Consider the following 27,928-nt stretch of genomic DNA (forward strand, 5'->3'; position numbering starts at 1 on the left):
AACTACTACAGCTACAATTCATTCGTTTGGTGAACAGCTGGCTCCTTCATGTGAATTGGAATTGGACTCTGAGTCACTTGATAGGAAGAAATGGATGCAAAGCTCTATACCGGAAAGATAAAAGCTGGGGTGATCAGTGACCCAGGACAAGAGAAAAACCTGGTTCTGGTCTCTTTTCTACCCCTCAACGGCACTTGTGGCGGTTTGGTGTGAAAGTCCTCCACGGGCTGTCATTTGAACACTTGGTTCCCAGTTGAAAGCACTGTTTGGGAGGGTGAGGAAGTGTAGTCTTTCTGGAGGAATTATATCACTGGGGCAGGCTTTGGGAGTTCAGAGACTTCCATGCCATTCCCAGTTTGCTCTCTACTTTCCTGTGTGTGGTTTGATATGTGAGCAGTCAACTTCCTGCCTCCTGCCACTGCCTGCCATCATGATGGTGACACTCTTATCTGTGAACCCTAAGCCCAAATAAACACTTCTCTGTCTAGGCTGCCTTGTAGTGTCTGATCACAGCAATACAAAGTAGCTACTGCAGCGTTCCCTGCTCTTCGGCAGAGGTTGTTAGGAAAGAGTACTTCTACTTTTAAGTAGTCCATGTTTCCTAGATCCCTGATCAGTTATGAGAGACGTCTCAAATAAAGTCTCATTTTAAAGTACAGTTTAAATGACTTCAAAAGAAGCTAAAAAAGCTAAAGGCGCCTGCTGCCAAGCCTCACAACTTGAGTTCAATCCCCAGGACCCACACTGTGGAAAGGAGTCTCAAATTTATTATTTGACCTCCACAAGTGTGTGTGTGCATGCATGCATGCATACGCGAATGCTACAAACACACCAAACACACACAATGTTAAAAACAACAACAAACTTCTTTTTAAAGATTTATTTATTTATTATGTATACAACATTCTGCCTCAATGTATGTCCGCACGCCAGAAGAGGGCGCCAGATCTCATTACGGATGGTTGTGAGCCACCATGTGGTTGCTGGGAATTGAACTCAGGACCTCCGGAAGAGCAGCCAGTGCTCTTAACCTCTGAGCCATCTCTCCAGCCCCAACAGCAAACTTTTGAGTAGACCCCCAAATAGCCAGGAAAATAAAGACAGGAATTTCAGTATAGATATGTCATTTAAATATTTAATTTAAAATAAACCAAGACAGTCTGATTTGCAGGATTTTTTTTTAATTCATGAAATTACAAGTGATTGATGAGAACAGAACTTACTTTGGAAATAAGAGGTGAACCATCCCCATCCATTACCTTCACCCACCAGAGCTTGGCACACCCCAGAACTCAGAGGAGGAATACATTCTCCAGTGCCCCTTCCCATCTCTACTGGGAGTCATCTTCTAACCCCAGGCAAAGATCTGAATCAGGAGTCTCACTTCCTGAGAAAAGCAAAGATCTGCTGGTTCCCATGGAGGATGGGGACATCTGGTCAGAGAAGCCACTAGGAGGCCACAGGGACTAGATGTTTGCTTTTAGGACCTGTGTAAACAGTCCTCGTGGTTCCCAGACAGGGTGGGCGAGAAGGAAGATGGAACCCTGAGGAGAACCAGTCCCCACCACCTCACCCAGGCTTTGGAAGCCCTTCTCCCGGGGGCTGGCTGGCAGAGCGGCCTGTGGGGAAGGACAGGCTGGGCCCCAGCGAGGAAAGGCTGCTCTCTGGAGAGGTATGAGTGCAGGCTTAGGAAAGGCAAGGGCAGCATCCTCATCTCACACTGCTAAGGCACTGAGAGTAAAGCAGCAAGGCCGGGATGGTAAAGACGGAAAGACGACAGGTCCCCTGGACCCAGTGACATGGAGAGAACAAAACTATTGCGACTGAAGAGATGCTAGGGACTACTCATGGGCCCATGACTGTGCAAAAAGTATCCGAAGTGGGTAGAGCCACGCCTGCATGTCCGTTACCCATAATGCTCCCTCCCCTGCTCCAGAGTGGGAGGAATAAAGGTTGCAGGGATCCAGGGAGCAGAACATTGGGTATTTCCCTGAGCCATATGGTTAAATATTAAAGAAATAAAGCTTTACATACATGGTAATATCCATCCCTCCCTGTCCTCTGCAGTCCCCCTCAGTGGGTATGTTGGCCATTAGTCCCGCTGTACGGGAGATGATAGAGAGGTCAGAACCGACGGAGGGCTCAGCAGGCCTATCCGCTCTTCCAGTGACAGGGACAAGCCCACCACCAGCTCATTGCCAGTGACAGGGACAAGCCCACCACCAGCTCATTGCTAATGTTTTATCACCCTTACTCTGACCCCTCCTCTGACCCCTCCCAGTCTTAAGTCTGAATCAGGTCACCCATAGGGAAAAAAAAAAAAAAGACTCAGGCAGGCAGGACAGAGCGAAGCAGAGCAGGGATGGCTGAGATAGGTTTCAAGCCCGTATGGTCCTTAACAGAGCATGCGCTAACAGGAGCTGGTCTGCAGGTTGCTCTCTGTGAGCAGGGATGCAATGGATGAGGGGTCGTAGACGCTGTCAAATTCCTCATCGGAGCTCAGCCCCTCTTGTTTGAGGGCCGCCTCAGCAGCTGAGCGGGAAGCTTTCCGCCTGAGTCAGAGAGAGAAGGGGCAGGACTGAGACCATCACCCTTCCACACTAAGACCTAAAGCTAGCATGCGGTCCCCTCCTCACCAGGAATCTAGGGAGACAAAGGGAACGGTGGAAGCTAAGATACTAAGACTTGACTAGTCTACCTTCTAGGCAGGGATAAAGAACTACATAGTTCTCCTTATCCGGCTTGGGAGGGTCCATTCCCTACCCCCCATGAGTATGGTGCAGAGCAAGGTACAGAAAGGTGGCCATACCAGGCTTCCTTTTCCAAGGATTTGATCCGGGCCTGGAGCTGTTCATTGACTTCATGCTGCTCCTCCAGCTCACGCTGTGCCTTCTTCCTCAGGCCGTCCAGCCGCTCAATTTCCTCTTCGGCTTCATCCACCTGCCGCTTCAAAGCCTTCACCTTCAGGCTTAGCTAAGCAAGACAGGGTGTCCCCACATTAGGAAAGCTTACTCCAAGGACTGGAACCTCCCCTGCAATGATTCTGACAAGGGACAATCCTCCCCAACCCCACACAATGTTGTGACTTTATGTAAATCCTCCAGCCTCAGGGAATTGTTGAGAGCAGGTTAGGGAGCTAAGGAGATAGTTCAGCCAATAAAGGAGATAGATTGCCATGTAATCTCCCTAGGATACACTCACTAGCTAGCCAGCCTAACCTATTTGGCAAGTTCCAGACCAGTGATAAATCTCATTTCAAAAAAGAAGATGGAAGGTGACCGATGAACAACACCCATGGTTGTCCTCCAGCCTCCACGCACGTGCACATTTGTGCACATGAATACACACATACACCTACACACAAGCACAACCCAAAGGTTATTTGGGGATTCAGGGAATTCGTGTACATATAACACTTAGAGAAACTAGCACACTCAATACAAAGGCTATAACTACCCTAGGCTACACCTCTCAAACTAATCTCTGTCCTTACACAAGCAAATTCTAAATGCGGAAGACTTATGGGGACAGTGGCCTTCAAGAGAGCACCTAACTTAGTTCCCTGTGGCTGCGTGTCCACAGGGTGCCAAGCCCTCACCTGATCCTTCTGGTCGTTGACATGCTGCCGCTCATCATCAATCTGGATAGTGAGCTCTTTAACTCTCCGTTCTAGTTTTCGATTGGTGGACTGCAGGACTGTCTTCTCTCTAAGAAAGAGCAGGAAAGGGAGGTCTCTAGCTGTTGCCATCTCTAAGGAAGCCTTTACTTAGCACTGACCACCTCCAAGGACCTTTCTGTCACGAGCCTCACCAGCGGGTCGGGAGGATCCAGGGAAGTCCCAAAGACCCAGGGGTCATTCCCATCCCAGAATTTCCACAACTCTGCTCTAAATCAGGAGCAAGGGGCGGGGAGAGGGATGACTGACAGGTTCGTATCACCTCTCCTCAGCCTGCAGCCGCTCTTGTAACAGTTGATACTGGGACTCAAGCTGAGAGAAGCTGGCACTGGGTTTCTGGAAGCCTTCGGAGCTGGCCAAGCGGGTCTTCAAGTCCTTGTTCTGAGAGAGATGGGAAGATCCCGTGGTTAGCACTCCAGGTGGTCCTCTGTCTGGCCTTCTGAGTCTATCCCCAGACTCCTTCTCACCTGTCTCTCTAAGGAGATTTTGTCACACTCCAAGTCCTGCCGGGCAGACCTCTCCTGCATGAGCTCCGTCCTCAGCTGATCCACCTGTCAGAGATGGGGGAGAATCAGACTTGGGGAAGACCACAGCTAAACCTGCAAAGTAAGTCAACAGAACCAGATCCCTGGAAGACACTCTCTGAACCCCGAGTCCCTCAAATTCTCAGCAATTAAGTACTCTCCTAGAATTCTCAGCATCCTATTCTCAATAGCCTACCAAGATTAGAGAAGGCCATCATACATCATACATGAAGCTGCCTGCCATTGCCCCTCCCTCATCACATTGGATTGTATCCCAGAAAATCAGTTTCCTGCAAGGGGCTCCCAAAAGGGTACTGCAGAATCTGTGAAAGTGAAGCCTGAATTTCACTGGAGAACCTAAGATGTCCCAGGCACCGGGAATGCGGGACATTTGCAGTGGGAAGATACAGGCGCCGAGAGGAGCTGATGGGAGAGGAGAGAAGCTATGCATGATACAAGCAGCAAAGCTGCAGGGGAAGGACTGCCCAAGACCAGTAGAGTCAAATGATGTCACCAGGAGCCCTGCATGCTGGATGTGGGTGCGGAGCTTACAATTAAAAGCCTGCTTTGAGTCTCAGAACAGATTTTGAACTTTGGACTTCTGAACAGTATCAGAACTGGAAGACTACAGGAACTTTTAAAATTGGAGTGAACGCATTTTGCATTATGATATCGATAGGGGTTTTATGGGAGGGGAAGAGTTGGATACTAGAGATTAAAGTGATATTTGGAAGTATGCGTGGTGGCGCACACCTTTAATCCCAGCACTCGGGAGGCATAAGCAGGCGGATCTCTGAGTTCGAGGCCAGCCTGGTCTACAGAGCATGCTCCTAGGCCAGCCAGACTACATAGAGACCCTGTCTCAAAAAACGACAACAACAAACAAACAGTGACATGATGGGTGTGAGGTTGAAGGGAGACGTTTTAACTGTTCAAATGGGAGGAGCAAGTTAAAGAAGGCTCCCCAAATCCCACAACCAGGACTCCTGAATTGAAATAGTCCTCACGAGGGTCGGCGCAGCCTGGACCGCCAGGGCTTTCCGCAGACTCCAATTCTTGGCTTCCTTCCACCTAAGGAAACCTGTCTGCCCTTTCCCAAGCAGAGGAGAGCCTGAAGCAGACTGCCTTGCCAGACCACCCAGGTTATGAAAGAGGAGAGCAGAGCTATGTTTGAGAGCTGGGGTGTTACGGTGGGGAGCAGTCACCTGGTCGCGGCCACGGTTCACACGCTCTGTTAACAGTTCCACCGTGTTCTTTTCTTCATCTAACTCTGCTTCCAGCCGTGAGACTTTCTCCTGAAGCAGAAGGGTAAAAGGTCAAGTCTGTCCCAAATTCTGGGCCCTCGAACACCAAACTCAGATCAAGACCCCCATCAAAACTCAGTCCCACAGATTTATTTTCCCCTTGCACATTCCAGAAACCTTCCACTTGCTCCTGCTTGCTCAAAGCCACCATGGAGCCAGCGCCCTCTGCTGACCAGGAAGGCAAACGCTAGACTCCATTCCTTCCTAAGAACTGAAGCTCCTATTCCCCAGCAGAGGCCAGGATGGAAACCCTCAGAAGCAGCATTCCAGAGTGTGGGGAAATTTAGGCGGCCCAGCAGTACCATACAGCCACCTAGGCCTGGACACCAGACCTCCCACGTTCTGGCGCCGGACCTACGGCACTGGAAAGTGACAAATCTCTGTACCTCAGGTCTCCGTATCTGTGAAATGGAGTGAGACCATCTACCTCCCAGGGAGATTCCAAGGATGAGTGTGACATGCCATGCCCACAGTGCATTGTATGCTTGTTGCTATTATTCTTACACAAGCACGGCAAACTGAGGCTACCACTCACTCTAAGGGAGGAAAGCCATGCTCAACTCCAGCCAGCTAGTGACATGCAGAACTCAGGTCTAAGAGGGTCAGTGCTAACACTGTCCAAATGCAAAATATGACAGAAATATAATTTTTTTTACATGACATCTATAAATTTCTCAACATCTGCATTTAGTTCATAGCTTAAAAAAAAACTTCATGAACTTTACTATCTACACAGAAAAAGGCTTCAGATACATTGGTTCCTTTTCCTGCTCAAAACTCACCGCATTAGCCCCAAACCGCCCCTTATCCCCACCCAGCCTGTGCCTTTACCTCGAGGCTCTTCAGTTGTCGGGTCTTGTCATCCTGGGTGCGCTTCTTGTTCTCAGCCTCCTGCTCCAGCCCCTGCAGCCGCTGGGCCAGCAGCTCTTTGTCCAGCCGGGCTGTGTCCCGCTCAGCCTGGGCTGTCTGCAGGGCCTGCCGCAGCCTTTGCAGCTGGGTCCAAAGACAATACACAACAGCTCAGCCTAGTTGAAATGTAGGGGTAGAAGGTGGGAGCGGTCTGCCCATGGGAAGAAATACTCCACCACTGACATTCTTTAGTGCCAGGCTGGGACCACAGCTTGGTGGCAAAGCGCTTGCCCTGAGCTGCCAGCTCATGGTGAGAAAACAATCACTTCTAGTTCACTTTCCTCATTGCCTTAAAACTTACTGCACAAATGGGAATCACTTGGGAGTTTTACCGGGGAGTAGGCACAAGTGTGCCTATTTAAAGAGGTTTTAAAAACTGCCACTCTGAGGCTGGAGAGATGGTTCAGCGGTTAAGAGCTCTGACTGCTCTTCCAGAGGACCAGGGTTCGATTCCCAACACCCACATGGCAGCTCACAACTGTCTGTGACTCCAGTTCTATGGGATCCAACACCCTCACACAGACATATATGAAAGCAAAAACACCAATGCATATGAAATACATAAATTTATAAAAAAAAAAAAACTACCAATCTGCCAGGCAGTGGTGGTGCACAACTTTAATCCCAGCACTTGGAAGGCAGAAGCAGGAGTTTGAGGCCAGCCTGGTCTACAAAGCAGGTGCAAGTTCCAGGGCAGCCAGGACTGTCCTACAGAGGAAACCCCATCTCAAAAAACAAAAAATAGACAAAACAAAAAACTTACCAATCCTGTCAGGCATGGTAGTGCATGCCTTAAATCCTTTAGCACTTAGGAAACAGAGACAAACAGATCTCTGTGAGTGTAAGGCTAGCCATGGTGAGACCCTATCTCAAAAAAAAAAAAAAAAAAATCCCTAGGTCCCAGATTATGATCTAAGTAATAAAAAATTATATATTAATTTTATGGTAATGTCTCAAGATTTTTAAAAATCTTAGACGAGTGGTGGTGGCACGCACCTTACACACCTTTAATCCCGACATTAGGGAGGCAGAGGCAGGTGGAGCTCTGTGAGTTTAAGGCCAGCCTGGTCTACAGAGTGAGTTCCAGGACAGTCAGAGCTACACAGAGAAACCCTGTCTTGAAAACCAAACAAACAAACAAAAAAAAAAAAAGCAAAAAATAAAAATATTAAAGATGGTTAAAAACCTTCCCAGGTGACTCTGATGTGCAGCATCCCCTCCTGTCTGTCCTCATGTGAACACCCCCCCGACTCCAGTGGTTACACCCAAGTCTGCGCCCTAGCACTCCAGATCACAGCTTCAGCAAGGGGCAGTGACTTCCAAACTAAAGGACGCTTTTCCGTCACTTAGGCTCCTACCTCATCCTGAAGCCGGCTCAGCCCCCCTGAATTCTTTTCGGCCTCACTGGCCCAATCCTTGGCCTGGCGCTGGGCATCAGCTACTTCCCTCCGGGCCTTTTCCTTGTAATCTTCCATCTGGGACTGGAGCTGTTGCAGGGCTAGCTTGGAGTCATCCCCAATCTGCTCCAGCTAAAATGCAGGGGAATGTGTCTGTTCACACTGCACCTCTATACCAAATGTTCTCTCCCATGTGCAGTCCCAGCTCCCAGAAGTCTCATAAGAGCTTCCTCTCTGCCAGGCAGTCCTCTCCAGCTTCCCTGGTCTCCATCCCTCCTACAACTAGTCTGAACAAGGACTGAAGAGATGCCTCCGTGGTTAAGAGCACTGCCTGCCCCTCCAGGGGACCCAGGCTCAGTTCCCAGCACCCACATGGCAGCTCACTGCTGTCTATAACTCCGGTTCCGGTTCTGTTCTCATACAGGCAAACCATGAATGCACATAAAATAAAAATAAATAAAAAAATTAAAAACAAAAGAAAACAAATGTCTGGATAGACCATAGCTTTATCACTTATCTCTGGTCTCATTTTCTCATCTATAAGATGGGATAGCAGGCTGGAGCGATGACTCAGTGGTTAGAGCACTGCCTGCTCTTCCAGGACCCAGGCTCAATTCCCAGCACCCACGTGGCAGCTCACAAATGTCTGTAACCCCAAGATCTGGGCACCCTCACACAGACACACATGTAGGCAAAACACCAATGCAAAGGAAACAAAAGTAAATAAATTATTTTTAAAAAAAAAGATAGGAATCACAACAGTACCTACATTGTTAATATTGAATTATGTTAATTATTTAAAGTACTTCTAATAGTGGTTGATACTAAGTAAACCTTCAATGACCATGCTTCTGCAAACTTGAGGTGACATGGTTATAAGATATACCACTAAAAAAGAAAATTTGCCTACTGAACTGTGACAAGCCCTTAAGTACTATTTTCAGAGAAAATTAAATGTTTGTTTTTCTCAGTTTGCTAGTAGTTGACCTTGCTTTGTAAAAATCAGATTGTGAGGAAGAACCTCTTCCTCTCCTCACAATTCAAACCTTTACTAAAGACTGCTCTTACATCTTTGAGACTCCTAAAGGAAACTCCAAGAATGAAGACCCCAGGGCAAAACCACTGCTATGTAAATGGGATACCACATTGGGGCTGGCCATGGTAGCACACAACTATAGAGTTCAGTGCTAGTTTTAGCTACCTGAGATCTGTCTCAAAAAAAAAAAAAAAAAAAAGGAAGAAATGAGATGAGAGATGGCTCAGTTAAAAGTAACACTGATCTTCCAGAGGACCTGAGTTCAGTTTCTGGAGCCCATAATGGGCAGCCTCTAGCCTCAGGAGACATGGTGCCCTCTTCTGACCTCCTTGGGTACTGCACTCACATGCACACAGATAAACCCTGACAGGGACACAGATATATAGACCCACTTTTAAAATAATAGTAAGAGTCAAGTATGGTGGCACACACTATTAATCCCAGCACTTGGGAGGCAGAGGCAGGTGGATCTCCGTGGGTTCAAGGTCAGCCTGGTCTACATAGTGACTTCCAGGACAGTCAGGGCTACACAGAAAGACCCTTTCTCAAAAAAACAGAACAAGATAATAATAATATAAGCTTTTTTCAAAAAAAAAAAAAAAAGATTTGGCCCAATCCTCTCTTGAGGAAAATGAACGTCACACAACCTACCCACTTCCAGGGCTAGTTTCTGCAGGCTTAACGCCTTTTCCTATGGGTCCACACAACCTGTGTTTACCTCTTACCTCTTTGTTGAGTCGGTCCACAGTCTTGTTCAACAAACGCTTCTGCTCCTCCAGCTCTGCCTTGCTCTTTCGGAGAGCCTCCCGCTGCCTCCCCTCTTCCTCTAGGGCTCGGTTCAGTGCTTGCTGTTCCTGCCCAAGGCGAGCCAGCCCCCGCTGGGCCTCCTCCAGCCGGACTTCCAGAGCCCGCTTGGCTGCTGCCAGGCTCCCCTCCTCCTCCTGGGCAGCATTCAAAGCCTCCTCTAGCTGCTGCTTCTCTACCTGGGAAGAGGGGGGAGGGGGCGGTTGGGCTGAGAGAAGGCAAAACTTAGGCAGAAGCATTGGCGGTAGGAGGAGGGGAAAGGTGGGGAGTTACTAATGAAAAAGGTAGTGCTGGCTGTGGTGGCACACCTCTAAACCCAGAGCTTGTGAGGAGAAAGCAGGCAGACCTCTGAGTTCGAGGCCAGTCTGGTCTACATAGTGAGTTCCAGGCCAGGTGGGGCTATATAGTGAGACCCAGACTCAGAAAACAACAGAGTGGGCAGTGCAAACAGGCTCGAGGAACAAGCAAAAAAATCAAAGCACAGAACAAGCAAAGGGAAAGGAGGCAGGAGACAAAAATATCAGTGCAAAGTCTGAAACATTCACACCAAGTCGCTCCAGGAAACAAACCCAAGCTTAACAGGTATGGTGAGGGCAAAGGAGCAGCCCACGACGGCCACACGCTGAGAAGGCGTGCTGGCACACTAAAACCAATGGCTGAGTACTGAAAAAGGCTTGAGGGTAGAAGTGCAGGGAGGTCCAGGAGGCGAACCAGGAGTGCTTACCTCCAGCCGACGCACTTTGTCCCGAAGTCGGGCCTCCGCCGCTTCCCCACCCTCCGCCAGGCCTCGGGCCTCCTTCAGCTGCTGCTCCAGACCCAGGATGCGCCTTCGGAACTCATCGTTTTCCTCCTGGGTCTCCCGAAGTGTAGTTTCCACTGTTGCCCGGCGCTGCCCCAGCACCATGGCCTCTGCCTCTGATGCCAGCTTAGCCTGCGGACAGTGGGAGAACTGGCTCAGACCGTGGGGCTCAGGTGCGTAAACATGCATATCCAGGAAAACGGGCCACCTAAGCACCCACCAGAAGCTCACAGGAGCCAGGCATGGAGGCGTAGCCCCAGCCAGGGACTTCCCCATAACCCTACCACTACACAGATGCAGCCTCCCCTGCCAAAATCTGCCATTCACCACACGCATGAGCCTCCACAATAGCTCAGTACATACCCAGCACAGGTAACTTTGCAGGCTCTGGTTTCTCAGCCCTCCTGACCCCTCCGCCTCCACCTCTGAGCCCTGGGCCCACTCCCCTTGCCTTGGACGCCTCTTCACAGTCCTGCCGCAGTTGCTGCAGGGTCTTTTGTAGCTGGAGGTTCTGCTGTTCCAGGTCTCGGCCTCGATCAGCCTCGGCCCTCAGCACTGCCAGCTGCTTCTCTAACTCCTGGTCCCGCTGTCGCCCAACCACCTCCTGGCTCTGCCGCTCTGCCTGAAGCTCTTTAAGTTCCCCCTGGGTGCGTCTTAGCTCCTAAGGGAATGAAAACAGTGAGGACAGCTTTAATAAGGCTCCAACGTGAAGAAAACAGGACTCTCGTACATTACGGAAAGGAGTATATATGCTAAGGCCGCTTGAGAGAAGAACTGGGCAGATTCACAAAAGCTGAGCACAGGACAAAGTGAGCTTTTTCTTAGTGACATGCATATGAAACTGACAGTTCTCACAAAAATTTGTTCATACATGCTCATAGCAAGATCAGTCACTGTGTCAAGCGCAGAATTTCCTACATTTGGAAAATGAACAAAATACACAAAATCAAGAATAGGACATTGTACAGCCGTAAAGCTGAGTAAAGCCAGACGTGGTGGTTCACACCTATAATCCAACACTCAGAAGGCAGAGCCAGAAAACTCAGGCATTCGAGGCACCCTTGCTACATAGCAAGTTCCAAACAAGCCTGGACTACGTAAGACCCTATCTCTAAAACCTAGTATCATGTAAACAAACAAGAAGATGAGACACTTGCTACCACACAGTTGAATCTCAACAGATGAAAAAAGCCAGAAATCAAAAGCTACATGTAACAAAATTACAATGATATGAAATATCCAGCTTATACAAATCTGGAGAGAAAAGGTAGTCAGGGCATGGAGAGAATGGCCGCTAAGGAGCATGGGATGTTTTGGGGGAGCTTAAAATATTCTGTAAGTAGGTAATGGTAATGGCTTCACCGTACAATGAATATACTAAAAACTGCCGAACTGTTGGCTTAAAAGGAGAAATTTGGGGCCAAGAGTGGTGGTGCATTAATCCCAGCAAGAGGAAAGCAGAGGCAGGCAGATCTCTGTGAGTTCAAGGCCAGCAAAGTCTATATAGTGTGACCATGTGTATAAACAGAGGAATTTTATAGAACATAAGACATAACACGCCTTTTGGCTTTCAATTAGGAGAAGGCTATGGTGCAACTTTCTTCGATCATCCCTAATCCGGGTTTATCTGACACCAGCCACCTCCACCATGCCGTCAAGTTTGACCCTAAGGAGATCAAAGTCGTGTACTTGTGGTACACCAGAGGTGAGGTTGGTGCCACATCCACCCTGACCCCCAAGATAGGCCCCCTGGGTCTGTCTCCAATGAAGGTTGGTGATGACATTGCCAAGGCAACCGTGACTGGAAAGGCCTGAGGATTACGGTGAAACGGACCATCCAGGACAGACAGGCCCACACTGAGGTGGTGCCCTCTGCCCTGATCATCAAAGCCCTCAAGGAGCCACCAAGAGACAGAAGAACATTAAACACTTTCGACAAGATCGTCAACAGAACTTTCTGGAACTATTAAAGCAATCCTGGGTTCTGCACAGTCTATGGGCTGCAATGTGGACCCCGCCACCCTCATGACATCGTTGATGACATCAACAGTGGTGCAGAGGAATGCCCAGCTAGTTAAGAAGCAGCAAGAGAAAATGTCTCAATAAAAGACCATCTGCTAATCAAAATTAAAAAAGAATAATAAAAAGATATAACACTGAGAAACCATGAGGAGGAAGAAGAATGAACTCATGACTAAAACAGGACCGGCCATCTAAAAAAAATATACCAAAAATGTGAAAGAATAAGTACTAATGCATCTTAAATTTCTTTTAAAAAGGCAGGTAAAATATCAATTATGGTTCCCTCTAGGCACTTTTGAAATTTATAACTAGCTATCAAGACTGAAGAGCAGAGCAAGCAGTACTCTAGTGTACACACTAACCAAACTCATTGCAAAGAAAAGGAAACACAGCTGCTATCTGGTTTGTGCTGGACTTGATTAGTCTACTACCCTAATTCATATTTTTGTTAAATACTAGATAAAATATACCTCCTATTTGAGGCATAATAATGATTGAGATCATCTGGAGAATTGTCAAGTGGCCATGTCAGCTGATACAGCCATAGGTTTCAGACTCTCCTCGGTATCTTAAACTTCACAACAAATGTCATCCCCAAATAATTAACTGTGCTCTTTTTGTTTGGTTTTTTGTTTGTTTTTATTTGGGTTTTTTTGGAGGGTTTTTTTTAAATATTTATTTATTATGTATACAATATTCTGTCTGTGTGTATGCCTGCAGGCCAGAAGAGGGCACCAGTCCCCATTACAGATGGTTGTGAGCTACCATGTGGTTGCTGGGAATTGAACTCAGGACCTTTGGAAGAGCAGGCAGCGATCTTAACCTCTGAGCTATCTCTCTAGCCCCAGGGGGGTGGTATTTTTGGAGGGAAGATTTGAGGCAGAGTCTCTGGAGCCCTGGCTGTCCTGGAACTCAATATGTAGACCAGGCTAGCCTCGGACTCATAGAGATCTACCTGCCTCTGCCTCCCAAGGGCTGGGATTAAAGGTGAGCCACCACCTGGCCTATTAACTGCTTTTCTTATCCTTCATATACTACAACACCAAGAGTATGAAACTGGGTTTATTTTAATTTTTATGATTTTCTCATGACTCTTTTATGGACCATATTCATGCATGAAAAAAGGACTGACTTTCTAAAGAAAATCAAAGAGAAGTGTGTGTCACTGTCCTGCCAGCAAGACTGTGGCTTGGGAAACTGGGAGATGCAATCAAACACTGGGCCCCTTAAGTACCATGTCCAGACTCTGTGCTTTCCAAATAGCCTTCAGATTACAATTTGGTTTCCAAAGGTCGGCCAGCCAAGCTGATCCAGCATTCCAGCCCAGGGATTATATTTCTCAAGGTAAACTAATAAGCAGACATTCTAACAAAACATTTGCTTCATCACGTAGTTAATGAATTCCTTCCTGGAAGAGCAGTTTTTGAAGTGCTGACCAAATTAAGGCTCTGAGCCTGCAAAAATGACCCTGGAGTTTTACAAATCCACATGTATTTAGCTACCTATGATGTCTTCTAAAAGGTAGCCAGCAGCTTCGGCCTATACCCCAACCTGGCTGCTGATAGTCTTTTTCTTTAGGAAACTCTATAGCCAACAAGGAGACTAGTCCTGCAGAACTGGACAGCCAAAACTGAGCTGCTAGGATGAAGCCTGAAAACCCCACTCCTGAACATAGCCCCACTAGCCTGGGCAGAGGTGCATCAGTGAGGCAGGAGTCATCCCGACCTGCAGTCATGCCCCAGGTCCAAGTACCTTTTTGAGCTCCTCAACCTGGTGAGTATCTCTTGCACCAGCTCGGGCCTGCTCCAAGTCCCTCTGTAAGATCTCCATCTTCTCCGCAAGTTCCTCTTCCATCTCCTCCTTCTCCATCCGCAGCTGCAGAAGTCTGAGCCCAGCAAGGTTAGAAACAAAGGATAGAAGATCAAGGTGAGACTTCCCACATGTGGAGATTAAAAGGACAAAAGGAACAGCCCTCTGGAGGCCATTGCCACAGGCACCACTCTCAAGGAGTGGATCTAGAGAACACCAGCTTTGGAAAGAATATGGGAGAGCCTCGTGGGAGAGAAAGGCAGTGGGGTAAAGAATCAGGTTAAACGCCCCTGCGAAAAGCAGGAGGGTCTTACTCCTGCTTGGTAGCTCTCAGCTCCTCCTTGTTTTTCTGGAACATGCTCTGCCAATGACCTGTCTCCTCTGAGGTCTCCTCCAGTTCTCTTTGAAGCTCCCGGACCAGGGAAGACATCTTCTGCCTCTCAGCTTCCACTGCAGCATGGTCCTATGGAAGGAGGCAAATGGGCACCCAAGGTACCTTCACGTTAAGGTAGAAGAGGAAGCTGAGGCCCAGAGAGCATCATAGAGTGACAGTGTGACCCCTGGCACTATGATGCTAAGAAATGACAGTCAGCCTCCCTGTGATCTGCAGGAAGCCCCCCTCCAGTATTTCCCCATGGATTTGGTCACACATCCTTATGCTATTTCTAGCCTGTAACTCCTCTCTGCTCTGGTAGGTTTCCTAACCATCTCACGTGTCCTTTAGGAAGGTCCCTAACTACAACCATGAAAAGTTCAAAATTACGGGAATAAGGCAGCCCCATTCCCTGGCAGTGTCGTCCTCTCCCAGCTCCAGTTCTTGTCACATGCCTGGGTTGCATCTTGCATGCTCCGGCGAAGCTGCTCCGTATCTCTCTGGTATTGCAGCCGGACGTGTTCCACTTCCTGGTCATGGGAGGCTACCTCCTCCTTCAGGGCCCCCTTCAGGGCTGTCAGCTCCCGTTCCCTCATCCTTAGCTGGTCCTCAACTCGTTGTTTTCCCTCTAAGACCTCTTCCAGAAGTTCCCGGGTCTCTAACAAGTCCTGGAGAAAGGGAAGGTGAAAGCTCGGGTGGGGGACCATGGTAGGATTCATTCTGTCTATTAAAACTCAACCACAAGACTGGAGAGACGGCTCAGTAGTTAAGAGCACTGTCTGCTTTTCCAGAGGTCCTGAGTTCAATTCCTAGCAACCACGTGGTGGCTCACAACCATTTGTAAAGAGATCTGGAGCCCTTTTCTGGCCTTCAAAGGTACATACAGATAGAACACTGTATACAAAGTAAATAAATCCTTTTAAAAAAAAAAAACAAAAAAACCTTGCTGGGCAGTGGTGGTGCAAGCCTTTAATCCCAGCACTCAGGAGGCAGAGGCAGGTGGATCTCTGTGAATTCGAGACCAGCCTGGTCTACAAGAGCTAGTTCCAGTACAGGCTCTCCAAAGCTACAGAGAAACCTTGTCTCGAAAACCCCCAACCCCCCCCCAAAAAAAACCCCAACCAAACAACAACCAACAACAACAAAAAACTCAACCACTTAGCCAAAAATACTTATTGAGAGCTTGGCAGGGTGGCATATGGTTCTAACCCCAGTATCTAGAAGACGAAGGCAGAAGAATCACAAACTGAAGGCCAGAATGGACAACTTGGTAAACTTGGTAAAGTCCCACCTCCAAAAAGAAAGAAACTATACTTAGTATTAGTATAGTAGTGGGTGCCTTTTGCCCTCTAAACTGCCTGGAGTCTAAAGCAGAACTGTCATCTGGTCTCTAACCTCACACCACCTTTGAGTGTGCCTGAAAGCACACTGAAGAACACCGGTGAACACCTGCCTGCTTTCCGTACTTCAAACAGTGGATGAGCAGACCTGGGGATGCTGCAGGGACACACACACACACACACACCTTCCTACCTTTACGAGAATCTCCTTTGCAGGCTCAGGACTCTGGCCCTGCTTCAGCTTGATCTGTAGCTCCTTCACCTGGGTCTCCAGCCCATGCCGTAATCCTTCTTCCTGGCCCAGGAGGAGCTTCATGTTCTGAAGCCTAACAAGAGATGATAGCATTACTGGATACTATGCTCTGCAGTTGCTGGCTTACCATACATCGATCCATTTAAACTTCTTTTAAATCTCTATTTTTACACATTTGGTTTTGCTATGAAGGAATAAAAGGACCTTGTCAAATTGGGCAAGCATTTCACTAATAAACTACACCGTGCCCCTATTCAAATATTTTTTCCTTTATTATATTTTTATTTGTTTACTGTGTATATATGTCTGAGGAAAACGTCTGAGAGGTAGTCAGATGACAACTTGCAGGAGTCATTTCTCTTTCCAACCTGTGTGTCCCAGGGACAAAATCCAGGTCCTCCGGTTCTGTGGTAAGCACCTTACCAGCTGAGCCATCTCCAGGCCCTTGCTCAAACCTCTTGTTTTCTTTTTCTTCTTTTTTTGTTTTTGTTTTGGTTCTTTGAGACAGAGTTTCTCTGTGTAACAAACAGTCCTGGCTATCCTGTAACTCACTCTGTAGACCAGGCTGGCCTTGAACTGAGAGGTCCGCCTGCCTCTGTCTCCCCCGTGTGCTGGGATTAAAGGTGAATGCTACAACTGCCCAGCCCCCCTGTTCAAATCTTAAATGAACATTTATTCCCAACTACTTCAATGAAAACTGCGACCTGCTCCTTGATGAGGGAGCCTGCAGCACTCGCCGCCATCAAGAGTTAGTTCATGCACGCACACGCCCCATTTCTCTACTCTCTGTTCCCTGTCTCTGGGAGCGAAGATTCTGGAGAGGTGGGCCCTGCCTGCACGGCTCACTGATGTTCCTCAGGAGCCCACACCAGGGCCTGTCCCATAGACAACATCGGTCACAGACAGACTGCTATACTGGTGAGTAAATCCTCACAGTGACCCTGTAAGGTAGCTGGTATTTTGAAGGCCATTTGACAAACTAAGAACCTCAGGCATGCACAGAAGCCCATCTCCAGATGATGCGCTATCACCATTACACAGAAAGGGAGGAAGAAAATAGTCTCCGCCCCCTTCGCATCTGCCTCCTTCAGACCCCGAGAATGGACTTCTGGGCCCAGCCCAGGCCCTGAAGCTGACCCCAGTGCTCCCGCAGCCACACTCACTCCTTGGCGCTCTGCTGCGCCTCCCCCTTTTTCCTCTCCAGCAGCTCCTGCAGTCGGGTACACTCCTCTGCCTTCTCCTCCAGCTGCCTCTCTAGTCCAACCCTGGATGGTTCCAGCTTCTGCCGCTTCTGGGAAAGAAATGGAGGACAAGAAAAGCTCGTAGACAGATCCAGAATAGTTCCAAAGGGTAGCACATGCCTATAATCCTGACACTTGGGAGGCAGAAGCAGGAAGATCACCATAAGTTCAAGGCTAGCCTGAACTACACAGTGAATTCCAGGCATTTTGGGTTAGAATGAAATCTTGTCTCAAAAAATAAAATAAAATAAAAGTCTCCTAAGTGTTCTAGTAATAATAGCCATGAGTCAGAATTACTCAGTGAAGCTGATCCCTGATTCTCAGTCCTCAGACACTGAGAAATGCTTGTTTTAGGCTGTTAAGTTTTGGAGTAATCTGTTTTGCAACAAATAAAGAGTATATTATTATCTTCACTTAGTGATCAGGAAGCAGGATTTGAATACTTAAAGAACTTAACTGGGATTAGTTAAGAGCCAACAATTACTAGAATCAAAGCTGGAATCCATTAAGTTTGATTCCACATAACCATTAATCTGCACCAATTTCTCCTTAACAAGGGGATTGCAAACCAACAGGAGCTGAGCTCCTAACTATGTACAGGGCAATACTGGGAAAAGAGGAAGGTAACATTCATAAAGGGGCTGGGGCCGGGGGGTGGGGCATGGCAGAGTGCCTGCCTAACATACACAATCCCTGGGTTCCATCCCCAGCAAGGCATAAACTGTGCCCAGTTATGGTGATGGACATCTGAATCCCAAACTTAGGAAGTAGGGGCAAGAGGGTTGGCTGGGCAGTGGTGGCACACGCCTTTAATCCCAGCACTTGGGAGACAGAGTCAGGCGATCTCTCTAAATTCAAGGCCATCTTGGTCTACAGAGTGAGTTGCAGGATGGCCAGGGCTATATAGAGAAACCCTGTTTCAGAAAAACAACAAACAAAAATAAATAAATAAAACTAAGAAGTTCTGGGTCATTCTTGGCTAGCGTAGTGAGTTCACAGCCAGTCCTTTTGAGACCCTGTCCTCCAACCCCAAAACGAAAAGTAAAAATAAAAAAGTGTCCATATGTTTTAGAGGAGAGCGGCTGCATCGTCTCAGCCTTCTCTGCAGCTCACTGCCACAGCGAGTCCCCTAACCGCCTCATCTTCAGATTTCTCATCAGAGAAGATCCTCCGACATGCTTTACTATGCACAGTCACTGTAATAATCATGTATTTACCCAGAGCAGTATCTGCCATAAAAATTACTCGATAAATGACATTATCATCACCATCGTAAGTACGAGAAAAAGACTCGAGACACATAGGATGTAAGCAGTCTTTGTTTTTGTTTGTTAATTGTTTGTTTTTTCGAGACAGGGTTTCTCTGTAGCTTTGGAGCCTGTCCTGGAACTCACTCTGTAGACCAGGCTGGCCTCAAACTCACAGAGATCCGCCTGCCTCTGCCTCCCGAGTGCTGGGATTAAAGGCGTGTGCCACCACCGCCCGACCTTTTCTGTTTTTGAGACATGGTTTCATGTGACCCAGTCTGACTTCAGACCTGATAAATAGCCAGAGAGGACCCTGAACTCCTGATCCTCCTGCCTCTACTTCCTCAGTGCTGGGCTCACAGGCAAGTCCACCACGACTGGTTGTGTTCAGTACTAGGGATGGAACCTGGGACACTTGGTGCGTGCAAAGTGAGCATTCTATCAGCTGAGCTGCACCCCTGGACAGAGAACAATAGAACAAAGTTTCTCAAGCTTCCTCTGAGCAGTCAATAGCAGACCCCAGACATGGACTCCAAGGGATAACGAAAAGGAAGGAGTTAGATCTCCTATATGCTCCACCCATGAAGTCCCAGAGAACCTCAAAGGCCTTGTTGGGACTAGAATACCGACTTATTGTCTCACACAATACAGACAGGACCACTCAGAAGAGCCGGTCCAGCTGGGCAAGGTGGTGCACACCTTTGAGTCCAGCAGAGCGAGGAAGATCTCTGTGAGTATGAGGCCCAGACAAGGATACTCACACTCAGTAAGACGCCCTCCCCTCCAGTCTAGCTCATCCCCTGGACATCACCTTCCCCGTGGTCCTTCACTCCTCCCATAACCCTGCACTGGCTTACCTTCACCTCTTCATCCAGCTTCTTCTGGAGCTCCTCCACTTTTCGGGTAAGCTCACTCTGCCCTGCCAGGGCCTTAGTAGAAGCAGGAGAAACCATCTGCCAGAGGTATGGAGGAACAAGCGGGTGGGAAGTGAGCCCACATTCAGATCCCTGGAGGTCCTCAAGGTGCTAGTCCTGACTCCAAAAGGTCACTCACCCCCAGAGGCTGCATCTGCTCCAACACCAAACTGACCTTCCTCCTCACAGAGACTTCACTTTCTGAGCTTCTGGGGGACAGAAGGACGGAAGCAAGGGTGAACGGAGGGGAGGAAAGACCAGGAAAGAGACAGGAAAAGAAGCCAGAGGGACAAGAAAGGAAGTGTATGCTCCCACTACTAGGTGGACCCCACTCACCCCTCCCTGAGGATGCCATAGATTGTGGCTTTTACATGGTCCACACTGCCTGGTGCTGCCTCCCGCTGGTCTCGGAGAAGGTCTGGAGTTGATTTGAACTGGAGGGAAAAAAAAAAAAAAAGGAAAGGAAGAGGAAGGGAGGAAAGATCAGGCCAGAGTATTATGTGGTTCAAATGGAGCACAGGCAGCAGTTGGGAGATGAACAACACTGCTCAGGCCTGAGGAACAGCCCCCAAAAAGTCCAAGCAGGGTAGATCTCTGCACTATTGCTGTACATCAGACTTTTCTCAGTAACCAGCTGTGACCCGTGTCACAAGTAATCTGTCATTAACGCCAACAGATGTGCTGGGACTTGTAAATGCACACACAGCTCTAGAAGGCACATGTCTCCCACTCAGTCCTGAGTTAAAAAGGAGAAAGCATGGACTTCAAGAAAGACTAGCAGGGGAGCTTTCCATACCCTCCAATCCTGCACAGACGGTGCTAGACCTAGCAAATATCTGTGTGCTGACGACCACAGAATGGCTCACTCTCCGTGCTCGCTCGGTTCCATTCTCCTGAGAATTGTACCATGAAAGTAGGCTGTGCATGTGGATGGACACTGAGTGGATAAGATAGAGAAGAAAAGGCAGACTTTTGGCCCTGAGCTATCTGAATTAGCAAAGGATTCCGTGGGCAGATGCAAAGCTGGGGTTGGCAGTGGGGAGGGATGCCATCTGACCTGCACCATGGTGGGATCCTGTGCTTTCTCCCGAGGTTCCTCAAAACTCTGAAGGACCCAGTCTTGGGTCTGCCGGGAACGGCTAAAGCTGCTGAGAGGGCTCTGGCTCTGAGGCGGCTGCTTTGAACTGTCCACGTGGTTGTCGTACTTTGTCCCAGGGGTCCAGTGGTCGGAGGACTGGCGGTCCCGATCCTCACGGGTATCCCGTGAGAGCCGGCTGTCCAGACTCTGGCTCCGCTTGCGCTGTTCGTGGGGAAGTGTCCGCGTGCGGCGTCCAGTGCGACCGCGGACCTGGCCCCCGGTTTGACTATCAAACTTGTTGATGAGTGAGTCCACTGAAGACAAGGGGGCGGTGTCAATGGTGTTAACCGGGGGCTTCTTTGGAGGGGTTAGCTCCAACAAGCTGGCGCTCCGATTGTTAGGACCCACCGAAGCAAGCCCTGTGAGGGAGGCTTGCGACTGGGACCGGAGCAGTCTTCCGGTCCAGTGGTCCCTGGGCTCCTCATCAGATGTGCTGCTCTGAGAAGGGGCGGGAAACCCCTTGACTTGAGAGTAGGGGTTCTCAGGGAGTTCTGAATCAGAGCTCAGTGCTCCTGGGGACCCCCGGTTGTTGGACCCCTTAATTTGGACCCCGAAGGAGTCGCTGCCTTTCTCTCCACTGTTAAGCACCACAAAAGGCTGTCCGGCAATGCCCTGCACGCGCACAGCGACCCCATAGGTACTGGCTCTTGCATCCTTAGCAGGACGACGCGCACTGCGACGAAGGGTGCCCATCTCAGTAGCACCCTCTGGCTCTGTGATAAAGCGAATTTGGACTCCATGGTCTACAGGGCCCCGAGGATCAGCCATCATGTGTGCCTGCTCCACATGTGGGGGGGGGGGGAGGTCCTAGAATATGAAGAAAACAGTTTTAGCTGAGGAGCCTGAAGTAGAAAGCCAGTTTTAGGGAACACTGCGTTCTACAGAAAACGGTTCTCATATTTTATCTGAGCAGCAGAAATGCAGTATACGGAGTCCATCCCCAGTTTCTGACTGCAACTTCTCCCAAGTGACGCTGATACTCCCGGTCCACTTTGGAAAAGCTGGGAAGGTAGTTCATGAATAGACAGCTTGCCTAGTATGTACAAGGTTTCTCCAACATAGGAAGAAAAAAATAAAAATAAAACAGATAACATACTTTGAGACCCAGAGATCCAACAATAATTCATTTCCTTTGATGTAATCCTGGGGATTGCGGCTTAGTACGACTTTGAAGATACAGCACATACAGCACAGATAGCCAGCAGTCTCTCCCATGCAAAGGCAGACCCCTAACCTGCCTATCTGATTCTTCCACACCCTTGAAAAAAGAAGCCTCCTACTGCAGAGTTTATTAAAATACATAGATGACAAAATAGGGACCGATTTCCGGGAAGACAAACTGCTACTGACTGTAGCAATGTGTCTGGGGTGAAGGTCCTGAGGGTTGGATAGACAGATGGGTTTACTCTCTGGGCTTTCCCTGTGTAGCTTCCTGTCTCTTCTGAACTTGATACCGTGTAGACATACTGCCTATCTCAGAAAGGACTCTGGGCTGGGTAGACTGTATAGATTGCCGCCTAGCTCAGAAAGAACTCTGGGCTGGGTTGTGACTCAGTGGTATAGCATCTCTCTAACATGTGTGAGATCTGGATTCAATCCACAACACCAAGACAGAAAAGAAAGAGGAGGGAGGATTTTTTTTTTTGAGACAGTGTCTTACATGGTCCAAAGCTGGCCTCACACCCTGTTCGCAGCTGAAGATGACCTTGAATTCTGATCCTTCTGTTTCCACTTGAGCACTGGTGTCAAAAGGGTGAGCTCCAGGGCAGTGCTGGGATGGAACTAGGGCTTTCTGTGCCAGGCAAGCATCCTACCAACAGAGCTTTGCTCCCACCCTTTCAACACAGGTTTCAGTGTGCCAGCCCAGGGGCCCAGAGCAGGCAGGCTGTGGGACAGAGCCAGGGCCATCCACAGGCCAACTTCCTGGTCCACACTGCCCAAGCTTAGCGTCTGTAAATGGAATGCCTTCCAGGTGTGCTCTGGTTCCTGGAACTGGGGAGGGAGGTTTTGGTCCAAGCAAACCAAACAACAAATGCAGTTTCCTCACTTCTGCTGGTCTCTACTGGAGCCCAGCACCAAGCTGGAGGGAGGAACCTCAGGTGTGCCAGACAGAAAAACAATCATACCCAATCCAACCGCCCTGTGGGGCGCTGGGCCAAGGAAACTTGGCAAGGTCCCTCTCAGAGATAGTAGAAGCTCTAGGAAGCCAGCAAACCAGGGCAGCTGAAGGGAGGAGATGGGCAGGAGGAGCAGAATACAGGTGGGAAAGGGATGGGGAGAAACTCACACCGAGGGCATTCTTAGCAATCCCAGACCTTCCCAAATGGAGGGAGAAACCCTTTACTGAGAACGATTCACTTTGGGGGTCCTGGGACTGTGACTGACAGGAATGCACCTCCTCCATGCCCACACACACTTTTAACGTAGAATATTTAAGTTTGTGAGGGCAGTGGGGAGAAGCTCTCTTCAAGAAAAAGAAGAAGCACCAGAGAAGTGGTTCTCAACCTGTGGGTGGCGACCCTTTGGGAGTCAAAGGACCCTCTCACAGGGGTCACCTAAGACCGTCGGGAAACGCTGATATTTACATTATGGTGCATAGCAGTAATAAAATTACAGTTATGAAGTAGCAATGAAAATACTTTCATTGTCCCCACAACGTGAGGCTCTGCATTAAAGGGTCGCAGCATTGAGAAGCGTGAGAACCACTGCTCTAGCGTCAAGTCTGAGACAAGATTACCAGGAGTTCAAGCTCAGCTTCAGCTGCACAGTGAGACTCTGCCTCAATAAAAATACATAATAAAACAAGCTGATTGCCTTCTTTCTCCACATGCAACAATTTTATAATGTTTACTTTTTTTTTTTGGAGAAAGGGTCTATGTAGCCTACCTAGGCTGCTCCTGAACTCACTAAGGAGCTGAGGAAATTAAGGTATTAAGGTTCTTTCTTTGGGAGTCTTAAGTTTCATCAATACAAGAATTTATGGACACAAAAGGAAGCCTAAAAACAATTAAGGGTTTGAGAAAAAGCAATAGGACAGGCAAACTGTCAATCACAGCAGATGCCAGGAGGAGGGAAACGGAAAGAAGTTGCCAGAAGTAGAACAAGGGAAAGGTATGCATTTAAGAAAGCAGGCAGGTTTAGTAAAGGAGATCAGCACCCAACCTTACAAGGCAAACAAGCAGCTGCATGGCAGACGAGGAAGGGGCTTCAGATTAAAAGAGAAAGCCCCGTGTGTATGGAAAAGCATGCCCAAGTTTGGCAGATAGCGAAAAGAGAAAGAAATAGCAGTGCTTCTCTCGCTGGGAAAAGCAGAGTTTCTTGCAGAGATCCCATCATTTACATGTATTCCCAGCTGGTTTACCTCAGTTTACCTCCACACACTTACTGAAGAGATTAGTTCCTGTCTCTTCCACTAGATAATGAGCTCCTCCAGGGCAAAGTCCAAGACTCCCAGCTACCCTCCGCCTGGAACTTGGAGAATGTAAATGAATACTCTTTGAAGGCTGTGTCCTGACCAAGGCCGACTCTCGCAGCAGCAGAGAGATATGCCCGTGGATGTCTCATAGCATTCCTTGTGCCTTAGTAAGGAGACATCTTCCTGGTCTGGACTCCCTGCCCCATAGATGTACCTAAACTGCCAGCTCTCAGAAGTCACATGATTTATTCATGATGAAGTTCTGCCCTGTCAGTATATCTGCAGATCTGGACAAGGAGCTCCCATGTAGGCACAGCAAAGTGTCCACTCCTTGGCCCAGAGTGCCAGCCAATGTAGGGGTGCTATCCAGTGCTCCCCTAGGTTCCAAAGACACCCCCCACCCTCAACTACTCTGAATTCCAGGACATGTGGGTCAGGGGCCAGGACGGAGAGATCTTTAGGGTGGGTCAGAAAACAGAGCTCTAAATGATTCAACACGGAAAACCCGAAACCTACCCGCCTTCAGTTACAGAGGACAGTGGGGTGGGGCCAAGAGAGCAGGGCACTCCAAGGCCTTGCATAAGCCCTAGGCAGGTAAACAATGATCCCGACCAACAGACCAACAACACGAAGCCCAGGCCTGTGCTCTCACCAGATGCCTGACCCTCTTTTCCCTCTCCTGGCACATGCCCAGGGCATTTCTCACCAACTGTACTGTGGGAAAAGACCAGGCCAGAAGTTAATTCAGCGCCATCTGTCTGCCTCTGCCATCCCTGTCTGAACCCAGGGAGAAGGCATGGTACACCTGTACCAGACAGCCACTTCTCCCTGAGTTACTCATTAGCCTGCCCTGCCCCAATTCCATCACCTCTGGCCCAGCCATTTGCAGCTGGCTTCCAACCAGGAGTGACAGGGTCCCTGGACTTCTGGCAGGAAGTAGGGGGTGGGGTGGTTTCGGGTGTGTGGAGGAAGGGCTGATGTACACAGGGCCAGGCGATCTGCTAGAACAGCATTCAGACGGGGAAGAACTAAAAGAACATCGATCAGAACCACCTCAGTGGTAATAAAAAAAAAAAGCAAACAAATGGTCAAAATTTAAAAGGCAACTCAGTGACTTATCATTGATAAGAAGGCTCCTTGTAGGCCCAAACAGAACACCCCTCTAAGGGGACTCCAGACTAGGTCCACTAAAAACCAGAAACCTGAGAACCAGGCTAGAGCTGCTTGGCCAGTGGGGGTAAAAAACACAATGAAGAACTGGGCCCTTGCAAACTGGCTGGACTGGTTTGAGAGGCAAAGGGAAGGGAGGGCCTGGGGTGCTACCCTGGGAGCGGGCAAAGCAGACCAGAGTGGTTCCCCACCACAGCAACGGGAAGAGGCCAGGAGTGGAGCTCTCTCCAGCTTACCCGCCGGCCGGGGCTTCGGAGGAGGAGGCAGAGGTGGGGAGGGAGGAGGAGACAGGAGTTACAGATGCACCTGGAACGTGGTGACAGGCCAGTTTGTGACAGGAAGACTTTGTCTCCCTCCACCACTCCCTCTCTGGCTCCCAAAGTTGCATTCCTGGTCTTGCACTTACCTTCATCAACTCCCAGGTGCTTGGCTCTCCCCTCCCAGGCACAAAGAGAAACAGCCCTACCCCCTCTCCTCCCACCAGGGTAAAGGCAGGCAAGTCTGCCTGGGAACCACAGGAAGCCAGAATCCTCTTAGAATCAGGCAAATCTCAGAGCTGACAGTCCCCAGAGCCAGACCCATACTCCCAAATAGCTGGGAAAGGAAGGTGCCCTGGACCATGTAGGCAGCTTGTCTACAACATAGCGGTTGCTAATTATTTCCCAATTACAGCAACTGTCTTCAGACAGAGCATCAAAGGGACCAAACTAAGGTTGACTCTGCCTCCACTGCCGCCTAAGGCAAGGAAATTCACCTCAGAAGTTGTCTGGGGCCCAGTATATACCTCTCATGTGGCCTGGGAATTTGGAGACGGCATTCCCCTAGTCTTCTGGTCTCCTAGAGAGTTCTGCCTGTCTTTCTGCACCACTAGTGCCTACAGTGACTTATCACAGATCAGGAATCGGGACGCCTGCTAGGGTTCCAGGGAATCAAGAGGATTCTGTAATGCAGCAAGAAAATTAGCTGCACTCCCAAATCTCGCCAGTGCCCCCCAATCCAGAACTAAAGGAAGAAATATATATTTTCTGGAAAGGAAGGGTTGACATCAGCCTTAGGAAAGATGACTTCTAGGTGGGTGTGGTGACACACGCCTGTAACCCCGGCGTTGCCAGCGGCAGGCAATCAGTTCAAGGTCAGCCTCCTCAGTACAGCAACTTCAAGGCCGGCATGGACTACGTGAAACCCAGTATTCAATCAATCCACGATCCACTCCCCCGAAAAAGCAAACATTTTCAGTCATTTTTGGGGCCCTTCTTGATGCCCCTCCCTTAGAGAACACACACAGTTCTTTCTAGAGGAAGAAGGAAAAATTCTCCCTGGCATGAAAAGAAAGACAGAAACAACCTTAAATAATCTCACACCTAGCAAAGAGATGGGGGTGCCCTCATATTCCAACCTTAGTGTCTTACTGGCAACCGTTTTCGCCAGTGGGCAAACGGTCAGAAAACGACCCCACGTTTCAGAGCACTTCCAAAGCCAGAGGAGGGTGTCAGAGGCTAGCAAGAACTGGCGGGGCGGGGGGGTCACCCCCACACCAGCACCTGCTGATATCGCCACCGCAGTCTCTGAACCCACGGCGGCACTTCCATTCGCTCCAATACGACGAACCCTCTCCCGCCCCGACGCTGGTTTCCAAGAGAAATTCTGCCCCAAGGGCCAGCGCCTGACCTCCAGAGATCGTAGCGCTGAAACGCACGATGCCCTGGGAATAACCTTACCCTCAGGTGCCCCACACCTGGCTCGGTACCAGTCACTTACTTCTGGCACCGGAGCAGGGGCCAAGCTCTTAGTTCTGCTACCGCACTCTGACCGCCCCTCCTCCTAAACTCAGCACCTGTGCCCAGGAGGAGGAGGGCATCTGGTGCCTCCACCTCGCCCCTCAGGCATACTCCTGCGGGCCCACCCACCTCGCAGGTGTTCTCGCTCCCCGCAGGCTCACTCACCCGAGTCGGGCTCGGTGCTCCTGGGCTCACACACCCCGCGGGGGCTCGCGCTCCGTCAGCCCGCGCAGCACGCGCGGCTGCAGCCCAGCCCCTCCGAGCTCCGAGCGCCCTCCTCTCCCCCCGCCCACCAACCTGTTACTCCCCAGGAGCTCCGCCCCCATTGGCCGTCACCTCCCGCCCCGCCTCACCCCTCCTCCTATTGGTCGGCTTCCCGCAAGGGGCGGGGCAGCCACCGAGGGAACCCAGAGCCGGGGTCCCAAGCCCGGTGAGCGGGAGGGGCGGCGGGGTCACGTGGGCTGGCGGGGAGCCAAGGGGCCTGAGAGGCCATTTTGGGGGCGTCGGGGCTTTGCGGACCGGGCTGTCTGAGCGCCGGAGCATCCCCTGGGCTCTGTGGGGAGCGCCTCCCCCGTGCTCTTCTCTACGCAAATCTCGATCCACGGCCCTTTCCGCCCTTCATCTCCCTCCGCCTAAGCCGGAATACCGTTCTGTCACTTTCTGCAGACAATTTCTTCATAGTCTCCCGACGTCAGCGCGCCCTGCATTTCTGCTCGCCTGCCTTTATCGGCAACCCGAACCAGAACTCCAGTCTTGGGCTTCTGGCATCCATGGTCATT

The 27,928-nt window shown here is 49.5% G+C and overlaps 1 protein-coding gene and 1 pseudogene across 2 annotated transcripts; one reads left to right on the top strand and one right to left on the bottom strand.

Annotated features, from left to right (window-relative positions):
• Nucleotides 1–1,121: 1,121 nt before the first annotated feature.
• Nucleotides 1,122–27,430, bottom strand: Cgn (cingulin). Of its 2 annotated transcripts, XM_038311306.2 has the most exons (21): nucleotides 27,315–27,430; nucleotides 20,706–21,593; nucleotides 19,985–20,082; nucleotides 19,788–19,857; nucleotides 19,592–19,687; nucleotides 17,410–17,537; nucleotides 16,187–16,319; nucleotides 15,109–15,321; nucleotides 14,595–14,743; nucleotides 14,224–14,356; nucleotides 10,901–11,110; nucleotides 10,375–10,581; nucleotides 9,572–9,829; nucleotides 7,772–7,942; nucleotides 6,336–6,497; nucleotides 5,406–5,495; nucleotides 4,144–4,227; nucleotides 3,939–4,057; nucleotides 3,599–3,707; nucleotides 2,810–2,973; nucleotides 1,122–2,552 (listed from the first exon to the last, which is right to left on the bottom strand). In XM_038311306.2, exons 2-21 carry the CDS (start codon nucleotides 21,555–21,557, stop codon nucleotides 2,411–2,413), a joined length of 3,588 nt encoding a protein of 1,195 aa, XP_038167234.1. In that variant the 5' UTR covers nucleotides 21,558–21,593; nucleotides 27,315–27,430; the 3' UTR covers nucleotides 1,122–2,410. The 2 variants fall into 2 exon arrangements, 1 of the variants encoding a protein (XP_038167234.1); XR_005283105.2 differs by lacking the exons at nucleotides 1,122–2,552; nucleotides 2,810–2,973; nucleotides 3,599–3,707; nucleotides 3,939–4,057; nucleotides 27,315–27,430 and having other exon boundaries at nucleotides 4,176–4,227; nucleotides 6,336–6,529.
• Nucleotides 12,023–12,527, top strand: LOC119800924 (annotated as a pseudogene).
• Nucleotides 27,431–27,928: the final 498 nt, after the last annotated feature.

The sequence above is a fragment of the Arvicola amphibius genome, chromosome 14 (genome assembly GCF_903992535.2).
Source record: "Arvicola amphibius chromosome 14, mArvAmp1.2, whole genome shotgun sequence".
NCBI classification, from domain to species: domain Eukaryota; kingdom Metazoa; phylum Chordata; class Mammalia; order Rodentia; family Cricetidae; genus Arvicola; species Arvicola amphibius.